At 30.8% G+C, this 12,404-nt stretch overlaps 1 protein-coding gene across 3 annotated transcripts in view; it reads right to left on the reverse strand.

Annotated features, from left to right (window-relative positions):
- Positions 1-12,404, reverse strand: part of LOC124360149 (protein vav) — a 44,042-nt gene that overhangs the window by 26,531 nt on the left and 5,107 nt on the right. The window contains exons 2-6 of one of the 3 annotated variants that reach the window (XM_046813505.1): positions 11,612-11,787; positions 11,020-11,085; positions 4,954-5,125; positions 2,600-2,770; positions 218-421 (exon numbers count right to left, since the gene is read on the reverse strand). In XM_046813505.1, coding sequence (XP_046669461.1) covers positions 218-421; positions 2,600-2,770; positions 4,954-5,125; positions 11,020-11,085; positions 11,612-11,787 — 789 coding nt within the window. Of the gene's footprint in view, positions 1-217; positions 422-2,599; positions 2,771-4,953; positions 5,126-10,160; positions 10,291-11,019; positions 11,086-11,611; positions 11,788-12,404 lie in introns of all 3 variants that reach the window. The other 2 variants (XM_046813506.1, XM_046813507.1) reach the window with 2 other exon arrangements.

Raw genomic sequence — 12,404 nt, forward strand, 5'->3', positions numbered from 1 at the left:
TTTATACTTGATTTAGTTTAGACAAGACTATAACTACAGTGTTTACATAATTAATTTATATTATTGTCTTTTGAGAGCCCAAAGAAAACCAATTAACTTGATTTATAGTCATTTATTGCCCACTGATACAAATCATACATTGGTAAATGTTTTTTCTATTAGTCCACACATTAATAGAAGTTTACAAATCAGAGAAAGTATACACAGAGAAACTTACAATAACTTCTTGGTTTATACTATCATTGTGTGTGCATATATCCTGTATTCGGGTTTGAGCATTTGTCAAGTTGGCACAATAATCTCCGTAGATGAGGAACTTCTCGCGCCAGTTGAGGAAGACCTCGCTTAGTCGCGCTGAACTGCCAGGAGCCACCACCTTGCGCAGCTGAGAATGGAACCCCGCGTGGATCTCACACAATTCCTGTACAACATTCAGATTATTAGTTTAAGTTTATTTAAATCTTAAACTTTGAATTATATTTACTTTCGTAACTGCAAACAATGTTTTTTTTCAGCTACGTGACATTACATTTTCCTGAGAAATAATAGAGGAACTAAAAATCAAAACTATAGTTTGCTCAGGATATCGGGTGTTCTATAAGATATAATGCTGAGCTTCACTTTGTAATCCTGTTTTTTAAATTATCTTTGTTACAGGATAACATCATATCATATACTCAAAAAGAATATTTTTTTAACTTTTGAAAAACCCACCTCTGAAAGGAGAGTAATATTTTGAAAAGAAATTAAGCATAAAACATTCTTGATTAATCCTATATAAAAGTTTATTGACATAGGTTTGCATAAAAAACAGGGCAGTCTCCAAGGCAGTCACAGCTCTTGGCTCCAGAATGTGTTAGCAAGCCATGAATAAAAGTGTTCAACCGTTGAAAGTGTAAACTAAAATTTGGTGTAAAACACAAAAATACTTTTTTGCGAGGAATGTTTATTAAAATCTACAATATATTACTAAATAAATGAGATCAATGGAGACCAGTTTTTTGAACTGAACATTACACAAACCCTCTCTAGAACAATGCTGTTCTGGCTGATACTCCTAACTAGAGTAATTTGTACAATTTGATACATGTTTTGCAGGTTTTTGCAAGGGATGTAGCGCTGCTGAAATTCATCATATGATGAGCTGAGTGTATGGTGAAAAGTTGTGAGTAAGTTTAGTGTATAGGTATTATGTCAAAAATTCACAGAAGCGCATACCAACATCAATGGCAAAGGTGAAAAAAGATGGTGGTCTGTTGTTAATATAGATCTGTTTGAGTGTGTTTATCATATGATCCAAGATAAACAGAGATAAACAATAATAAACTTTTCACATAAACTTTATGGTCTTTCAATATACAATTGTGTAAAACTTTAAGTTACCTCCTCATTAGAGAAATTGAGAACAAATTAGATGCACTCTCATCCATCTTGTTTGATCCTTAAAAAAATCATAGCTCATAACACTGTGATAATGGACAAATGACCTTCACAATCATTGAATAGGAAAATATTTGAACATCCACATGAGACTTGGCACAGAGTGATACATGATCACCTCCCTCAATAATTGTATAAGCAATCAAAAATTTGCTGATAAAGAAATTCATCAAGCTTCCAAGATGTACTGATCTCTTGTTGTAAAAAGTCAATGAGAAATTCTAAAGCTTCTGTTTCTCTATATGATCCGACTTCAGCATATTGAAAAATACATAAAAAGAATAGTAACAAATCTATTTAACTTTTAGTAATAACATAATTCTGTCATACAAATTTATATATTTATGGTCCATTGTTTAATGGAAAAATAGTCATTATATTTTAAGCACTTGGAACAGAACATGTAAATCATTGTTACTTGATGGAATTATACAAGTTATAAGGCTAGTTGCACACACACCGATTTTGGACGACCGATTTTTTACCGGCCGTCCAAATTCCAATAGTGAACTGAATGAGTGAACGGAACCTGGCACATACGCCGACAGCTGATCGGCGCAGGTAAAATGCCGGTGAGCAGCCGGCCACTGCCACTGCGTACCGCCGTTGCCGGTGACAACAGTGGCGCACGTGACTAAACACATGCTGGCACACGCACCGATTGTTTACCGATCGTCCTCACAGCTCTCGCTCCGCCATCTTCACGAACATATCCTTATCGTTTGGTTGAAAATCGCCAAATTTCAGCTGTTGTTTCATTGTCCAGGTTAATGTCCAAATGCACCGGTATAATAGTTGGTTGTTTTAAAAATATTCATAAACCACCATACTCCTACTAAATTATTTTTTCAGGTATCTAGCGAGCGGGTGCACCTTTACCGACCTACATTATTCCTTCAGAGTTGGGATTTCCACTGCAAGGAAAATAATAAAAGAAGTATGCCAAGCCATCTGGTTAGTTATGAAGAAAGCGTGTATAACTGAATTTATTAAAGATTATCTTGAAACCATCGCTTCGATTTTTTACCGACCGTCAAAAATCGGTGTGTGTGCAACTATCTTCATTCAGTTCATTATTGGAATTTGGACGGCCGGTAAAAAATCGGTCGTCCAAAATCGGTGTGTGTGCAACTAGCCTAAGGTTTTATTTATACTTTACCTTTATTCCCATGAATATAATCCTGTTATCCTCGTCTTTAAGAATACTTCCTAGAGGTCGCATGAAGCATCTCTGCAGTGTTGCCAAAACATCAACGTAATTTTTCTCCGTTTCGACCAACTCGTTTATTACGTAGTCTCGCTTTTCTAAGCTGTGGCTAGCTGTGGGCAACTTTAGGACCAACAGACAAATAATTAGATTCACTTATTAGTTTAAACCACATAAAATAAACCAAAATTTTGTATTACGGATTAGCAATTTTGTGAAAATTGTAATTACTTGTTATGTAAATAAAATTTATAAATGATAAAATATGTTTGAGATGTACAAACAATCTACTTGTATAGTATAAATATAATCTACTATTGGGATTCATTAATATTTATCTCTTTTGTGCACTTAACCTAAAAACAAGATTATGAATCTCCATAATGATAACCAGTTTCAAGTACATTATTCATTACAGAAATAAAAAATACTGTTCCATCTGTTTGAAATAACTCATTAAAACGCGGAAAAGCTATATAATGTGATTTAAAGCTGGGATTACAATGCTATTTACTTTGTGTTGAATGCTTAGAAAGTTAAGACAAAATATACCTGTTTCACTGTTTATGTTTCTGAATAATTTTAACATCCACATAGCCAAATACATGATATATACTTATGTTATATTTTTACCTAAATTCCTTTGTCTTAGAGGAAATATTTTTGTGTATTGTTTAGTTTTAAAAAGCAACATGTTTCATTGCTGTCTTATTTAACCCTTTTAGGACGAGCGGACTATTAATAGTCCGCACTAGTTTTGCCGAAGAAGACGATGCGGGCTTTCAATAGTCCGCACTAGTTTTACCGAAGAAGACGAGCGGACTTTTATGTGCCCGCCGGTTTACGTTTGCATAATACTCACGTAATATCGAAAATACGATGAACAAAATTAGTTTTCCTTGTAGAGGCACATCCTGAGACAGGAAATGGAGTATTTCGGAACTTATCTTGGCCAAACAATACAACATATGTCTACTTTTAGAACAGCTGCACGTGAGCGCCTATTGTAGTGCCAGTCGGCGGAGCGCGCCAATTCCGTCTAGTTTGTTTACATTCAGTCAGTCACAGTGCGGTCGCGTTGACTATAGTTGATTGTTTCAGATCAGTTATAAACTTAGTGTTTATAGATTTATAGTGAAATGTGTTTTGTTCAACTTCTTTTGTGAATATGGATCAATTTAACTTAGCTGATCACAGCAGTGAACTGGACCGTGAGTTACAATACTCAGAAAGTGCATCTGAACATTTGTAGTAATGTAAGTTTTTTTTGTTGTAAAACAATTATTTCTCAACCAATGTTAATAAAATTTTGTATTTAAACTGAAAACTATGTAAGAAACATAGTAATATTAGTTCCCACAGTAAAAAAATTTTTTTTTATCATAGTAAACTGAAGCCAAACTAATAAAATAAAAAAATAAAATATAAATTCTAAAATTTTATTTAATTTTTAATTTTTCTGGTTATTGTAAATAGTAATAAATGCTACCATATTGTAGACAATTTAATTATGTACATGTGGATAAAAAATGGTGTAAGGACAATTTAAAATAATGGACTTATAATATATTTATCAAACTACTACATTTTGCCCAATTTCACCGTCGTCTTCTTTGGTATGTTCGCTATGAAATATGGTCACGTCAAAAAATGCGTACCTAAAAAATAACCAAAATTTTTTGTCGTCCTAAAAGGGTTAAATAAATATATGAGCAGATAAAATAAAGGAAATGAGATTATGAAAAGAAAATATTATAATAGTGAGGATGAAAACATGTTTATCCCCATAAAATTGGTGTAAACTGTGGTACCAAAGGATTCTTTTACTGCTTGATTTTTATTTTTTTTTTAACTGATGACTTAATCAGCTTCAACATCCAACTGTTCATAAGGAAATCATATGAAATTGATTCACTTTCTATCCAATATCTTCAACATAAAATAGCAATTTCATAAACTTTCAACTGAAACATGACCCCGAGTTCGAACAGGTACAAAGATACATCGGAGGAGTTTCTACTAAATACATCTGAGGAGACATTTTGTTAATTTTAAAAGTTTTTATTTTGAAATATAAAATCCAAGTATATTGTTAGACTGGCTGTACTATTTCTTACATAATTCAGAAACTCTTATGAGGAAACAGTAACACCAAAAATCAAATAATACTATTTTCTGAAAACTATTTACTTGTAAATATATAAAGTCTGTCAAGGTTAAACATAACTAATTAATTAAAATGTATATTAATGTACAAATCAAGTTTTGTTATTAAATGTGTGATAAAGCTAATGAAAACGTTTTACCTGAGATGGTAAGGTACTCTTTTTATCAATGGAACAAAGGTCCTGATATATCTCCTCATTGTGGACGTGAGTGTCGTAGTGAGCGTATTCGACCTGGTCCCCCAGGGGCGTGCGTGGCGGCGCGTCTTCGCTGAACACACACATGCAACATGCACCACTCGACTCACAGCAACTCAAAGCAAAAACTCAGCAATAGTACCAACTTAACTTATTATTATCATTTTGCGCTATTTAGTTCAAATAATCGTAGATTGGCTTAATATGAAATAATTATCCACAGTTAAATTCATGATGAAACAAATTTCAAAAAGAGAATTTTAAATTATGTAAAACCACTTAAGTTAAACATTAATACAATGAAATATTAGTTATTCTTCGTTTTTTACAAATAGATTCTAATACAAAAATTGTTCTATTTTATGTATGTTGTACTGTGAACATAATTAAATTAGTAAGACTCAAAAGAAATAACTAATCTTGAATTAAGTTTTTTATTATGTTTAAATAAATGTAAAATCATTATTTAATTATATTTTATGCAAGAACAATGAACAGTTAAGTTATTACTTAACATTTTCTGACATTTCACAAAAATGTTTTTACAATCTGGATGAAGTGAAGGTTTAGTAGTTATTTTAATAACATATAAACATGATTTTTTAAATATCTGAACAGTATAGTTTAGTTTCATCACAATATGCTATATAAAAAATCAGTATTATTCAGTACATTATTCTAAACTCAATGTCTCAGTAATGATTCCTTCTGTACTGGTATGGCAGTAATAGACAGTTTACTGTTAAATCTACTTAGACTCATTGGTAACTTGAGATTCGTTAAAACAAACCTCTTAATTTATTCTTCTCCTTCTTCCCCAGTGTGTATATGACGAATAATTAAATTTGCTTCTTTTCCTACATAGGAGTATATAACCCATTTAAAAGAGTAGATTGTTTGGTAACTACAGAGCTTATTTTATGCAATCCCCAAATGAGTAAAACCAATTTAAAAAGGGGAGTTCCTTTGGTGTGTAATGCTCATTCCATCTAGTTCCCACAGGATTATTAACCAATTTCAAAATAGCAGATTATTTGGTGACAAGAGCTTATTTTATCTAATTTGCACTGGAATATTACCAATTATAAAAGGGTAGATTCTTTAGTGAAAGTTGTTCTATCTAACTCACATTTGTTTGGAGACCAAAGGTTATTTTATCCGTTCCCCACTGGAGTATAAACAATTTTAAAAGAATATATTCTTTTAGTTACTTTACCTCCGATTTGAGCCTACATGTATATGTTTCATATAATAACAAAACTATATAAACAACAATAAGTTGCCAGTAGTATTATTTGCATACAGAATAGTTTTTATTTTGAACACTAACTCAAACATTGTATCAGAATCGATAGTAAATTAAACACTAATTATTTTATTGGTTTCTTATTACAAAAACTACTTGAGTAGTAACTATTTTATTATAGTAATAAAAGCTTTATTTACAGCAATTATATGAAATAAACTTATTTTATTGCTTTAAGGTTCATATTAAGCCAATTTTACAAGTAGCTAAGACTATTTAATTGAAAAGCATGCACTGCGTACCAATTTCACATTCATCATATCTCGATAATAATCTGAGACTAACCTACAGCTTGTGTATTCTAAATGACATATCATCTACTGTGAGAAATAAATTACTGGATAAAAGACCAAAATTCACTTGTAAAGTAAAATATGCTATCACACTTGCAAGTTGATGAATTGTAAGTTGGAATGGTACCATTTAAATGTATATATATATGTATATATATATATATATATATATATATATATATATATATATATACATTATATATATATATATATATATATATATATATATATATGTGTGTGTGTATCAAATTATGCAATTTTACTTTGTATGTACTGGATGTTGTGTAATGATAGTCATGCTCTATAGGCAAAAAAGGAAGTTACACAACACTACAAAGTTGTACAATTTGAGTAAATAAATAACATTGACGAATTGACAGCCATAAAGACTAAACTTCAAACTATTACATAATCCACATTTAAAATAAATAAAATAGAGTAGTGATTGAACAATAATTTGTTACCCAATTATGAACAATCTGTTGCTTCACAGATTTATAATTACTGTAAAAACAAGCAGTTGCCAGTTAATATTTACTGACATCCTTTGTAGGAAGAAAGAATCTGCTCTAAAACTATGGAGATCTTCTTATGTCTATATCTCAAGTTGCAGAAATTTACGAAACTCAAGTTTGAGAAATACGTGATTTTCCAATCTACTCACCAAATTGAACACAAAATGAGAAGTATTAAATTATCGAGTACTGAGTTTGTATAAAAAGACCTTTGTTTACATGAAGATAAACCTCTTTGTAAACAAATAAAAGAAATGCAGTTCAAGTTTACAGAAATAACAACATGCATTCACATAGCTGCCCACATTTTCTATATCCTATTTAGAACTGAAAACATATCCTGCCTAGAAATAAAAACATATTCTGCCTATAAATGAAACATCAGCTCTTGTCTCAAAAAGTATGCAAAAGAAATACAACAAATGACATCAAGTGGTAAACAGAAACTACATAATGATATTAGTTCCAGTTTCTCCATTATTAAATAAATGACAGTTGTTAAAAAAACTAATAAAAAAGAATAACATTGGGTAATGAGGACACTCATCATCAGTATACTATCAGCAAAAATCTACAAATTAATTTTATAGAACTCAATAAGGGGACAAAATAATAAAATTAATTGACTATTGTTTTACTTAACATTTATTTTAAGTTAAATATCCATTTTATATATAATGTTGTTGTTCTTGTGATCACTGTACATGATATTTGTTGCTTAACAATAGAAAGTTTACTTCCTGATAAAAATATACAATCTACCTTGACAAACAATGAAATAATAAATACTGGAACTGAAAATATGAGCAGAAATTTGGAGACATGTAAGACGACATTTTGCATCCTTTTGTAAGCACACAAAATAATAGCAGTATAGTATTTTTACATACCCAATGTAAATCCCACATTAGTAAATATTACCTATTATTTGTGTTTGTATAATGTTTTTTTTTTTTGTAAAACAGCTGCATACATAAAGAAATCAGTTACATCAAGCATTCAAATATTGCTGTATATAGAGAATATTAATAATGAATTGAAAAATTTCAAGATGTTATCACCGGTGATACAATCTGGTGAGGAACAATAGTTAGCAACGTTTGTTTAACCAAATAACTGATATATAATTAGACTTGGTAGGCACGTGTACTCCTAGTGGTTTTTCATGAGTTCAAGTAGCATTTATTTGTATTTGTGGCAGTTTTTGTAGTATTATCGGAGTCAGTGATAATAAGCCATGGACCACATACAAGTATCTGCTAAAGTGTTATATAATATACCACAACCTGCTACCAGTCTTGGACGATATCAATCTTTTACATGTTATTTCCGGTCCAGTTAAAAGATTGGAAAAACGTATCTATAAATTTTAAATGTATTATTTGGCCCTACAAAAACTAGTGGTACTCATTAAACACAACTAAAAAAAAAAACAATTCATAAGAACATTTTTAATAGTTCGATATCACTCTATATTTTAAAAGCAAGCCATTATTATTCTTATTTCATTATTAAAGGATTAGTTTTGTTTTATTTAAGATTGCTTATATACGGCATTGTTATATACAGAGCTATGATCAGATAATTAAATATATTGGCATATAAATTGTTTTAGTTTGAATTCACCTACTCCCATATACTCTCCTGACAACTACGTCACAACGGTACACAAACAATGATGGTTTCAATACGAAAACTTGAAGTATCGTATTGTATACAATTATTTTCTTGTAAGCAGCAGCAATAAAGCAAAATGAAAATAGTAGTCCCTGTGATATTGAAACAACTTCACACCACAAACAAACTTTGATAGAATTGGTAGAAAAATCATTAATAAAACTTGAAATTCTAATGAAAATTCAAAAAGCTAAGTAAATTAAGATTATACATTTCTTTTCCAAAACTAATGCTAAATGCAGTTTGATTACTGTATTATGCCTTTGTGTAAAATGCAATCAATTTAAAACGAGACCAAAACTCAATGTGCACATTAATGCTATAACAAGAAAGATAAATGAAGTTTAAACACAACCACTATTGGAAAATGGAATTGCAGAGCAATATTGTCAAGTGGTAAAAGTATCAAATGAAAAAATGTACAGCTTTGTATTAAAACATTTGTTGCAGTAAAATTAGTCATCTTAAATAAAAATTATATCTGTCATTTGGTTTGGGATATGCATCAACAAAAAAACAAAATTGAAACCCTGAATATGCTATTAATTGTGAACTGTGAATAGTAAATCGGTGAAAAACCACAGCAAAGTTGTGATTGTGTGGAGTGCTTGCTAGCGCACGTGCACTCGTAGTAAATATGCGCTAATCAATGGTATCCTGTCTATAAATGTAACACAAACATGCTGTAGGCATTTCACACACTTCCAGCTCACACCAAGGCTTATCACTGGTTCAAAACTCACGTATCACATTTGTTGACATATTCAAATTTTCAATTTTTTAATATAAAATTATTCTAAACCAAAAGAAATATTTTCTTCTTTTTAAATAAGGTAAATTACTTATACTTCTCCAATTTGTCAACAAAAAGTAAAAAAATCTTTTCTCAAAGTTACTGAATTTTAAATATTCCTTTCTAATGTAAGACATTTTCTGAAAATCCCACGCCAATGATTAAAATTGTTTTTGAAATAACTACGGAAAAATGTCTCAAAAGCTATCACTTCAGGTGCACAAACACCATTAATTTATGTAGATGCTTTAGATCAAAATTACTGTACAGTGTGATGTGGGTAATTCTACTCAAATTTCCTACGATGTGAAAAATAAGGTGACAGGACACGTGTAGTACAACTTGTGATCATACCAACACTCACACCAATACTCGGTACGCAGCATAATATTAATACAAACAACACCATGTTCCATTGAAAATTTAAAAATAATAATTGTACTGCAGTGAACAGAAAACCAAATTAAATAAATGAACAAAGCGCTTTCACACGATACTGGCAGTCTCTGGCTGTGCTGACGGACAAAGCAAACGAAAAGAGACAATGCACCAAGTGGAGGCAATACCTCCGAGGAAAATGTGACGTAACACAAGTCTTCGTAGATGTCTTCGTCCAGTTCATCGAACCGGGGACACTTGATCGTGAACTGCATCCAAGTGGGATCAAGATGAGGGCTGATAGCAGACCCTCCACAGCTGTAAGACACCTCGTCATCACCTCAGGCAATACCATACAGCAAACACCAAAATAATCTGAATCTGTTACAGATATTACGCTTCTGAGTTCACTTTCCATTACATAAACATAAGAAACTTATATTTTTAGTAAAATGTCATTAGAAAAATTAATTGAAAATATATTTAACACCTTACTCTGTTTTAAATAATAATTCAAATATTTAAATTATATTATTTATATGTTTTTCTTTGCACAACGTAAGTTAGCATTCCACATCTTCATTTAAGTTAGTCATTCCATTGTAATTTGAGATAAACTGATTTAAATGTTATTATATATTGCTGAAACAGCTTATTTGCATTCAAATGCTTTATAAACTTGAATTTAGCCCCAAATAAAATGTTATGTAGAATTATTCATAAATAGAATTCTTAGCCAAGAAAAGTATTTTTAATTTTTCAAATTATTCGAATCAATCACAAAATCCAACTACGAGTTATCAACTGTCCAGATATGTGAATTTGCTTACCCAGAACAATTAATTAATAAACTTGAGGGAAAAGAGAACTTTACCTTTTTAAAATTCCAATTAATAAGTTAACACATCCTGAAAATCATGTTTGTAAAATGACCCATCCTCCAGGGAGGCACACGTAGTTACTATTTAAGGTTTAATAAATCTTTTATTTAAAAATAGAAATCCAATGATTTCAAAGTATTCAGTTTATTCCTGAATAATTACCAACCTGGCATTTAGATTTCTGTATATGTCCTCTTGAGAAGAAGTCCTGGGCTTGTGTATGGAAAATCCCCTAAAATATAAAGATATATAAGTACAGTTTCAAATGTGTAAAGCACATATATGTAAAGTTTTAAACTTTACAATTATTATAATTTATTTATACAGAAATAAACAAAAGTATTACCACCATAAGTTATCACCAGGATTATCTTTAAAACTGTTTCTAAAGTCCTGTATTCATTTACTAAGTTTAACTTTCACAACTTGAGCCAAGACAAAAATATTTAACGAAAATGTTATGAAAGTTATCAAAAACATTGATAGATGTTTAAAAGTGTGAAGTACCTTCATATTCTAGGATTTTTGCTTTGCCAGAGCATAAATCATAAAATTCTTAAACTTTTTACTTTCCTATGTAAACAACATTGAGCTTTGTGACTTTATTAAACAACAAAAAGATCACAAACCATTCATAATAAAATATTTATACTATAAACAAAGAGTTTTAGTTTAACCGGCCAAAGCAATGACATCTGATATATCGGGCGACACTTATAAAACCCTTAACTGTCTGCTAGGATGCTTGGACTACTTACGGGATATTCTTTTTAAGCACTTTTGGACAGTTTGAGAGTTTGGATAGAGTGTAGAGAACTCTGTAAAAATCGGTGAGATCAAACAGCATGGAGGGCTCGAAAAGGTCACTTTCTTTGAGGCCAAAAACATCTTGGCACACTTGAAGGAAGGTTTTGATGTTTCGTAGGCACAGAAACTGTAAATCATAACATTTTATTACATGTCAAACAAAATATTCTTGAACATGTTTACTAACTAATGTATGAACTAATTTTAATACCATACTATAAATTTTTCACTAGATAATTAATAATCAGATGTATTAAATAAAATGCATCAAGATTCAAAATTTGTTGTTAATTCATTCACCTACTTTGACAGAGCTTTTCTCTTAGTGCAAGCTCCGCCAGAACTCTGACAGGACATTTCCACAACTGTAACAGATTGCTTTAAACTCAACATGTAGTTGCACCAATCATAGAGAGTGATAAATCGGAGGAGAAATGACACCTGAACAGCTTGAAAACTCTGATCATTATTAATCAGTAGAGGAATAGCCTCCTCCCAACATAAGCCAACAAGTGCTGGCGTAATCATGGATAGAATCGCAGATGGATTTATGATGGATGTTGACTCAGATTTGATAATATTTAGATAATTGAAATGCAATAGTAAGTAAACTTATAATCAATAATGTTACTAAATTTAAATAAAAAGCAATTAATTATTTAAAAGTTAAAGCTGAGTGGCTATCAACGTCAATAATCTGTACAAATAATGGAATACCTAGGGTTTTAAAAAAATTAGTTGGTG

Source organism: Homalodisca vitripennis, chromosome 4, assembly GCF_021130785.1.
Source record: "Homalodisca vitripennis isolate AUS2020 chromosome 4, UT_GWSS_2.1, whole genome shotgun sequence".
NCBI lineage: Eukaryota > Metazoa > Arthropoda > Insecta > Hemiptera > Cicadellidae > Homalodisca > Homalodisca vitripennis.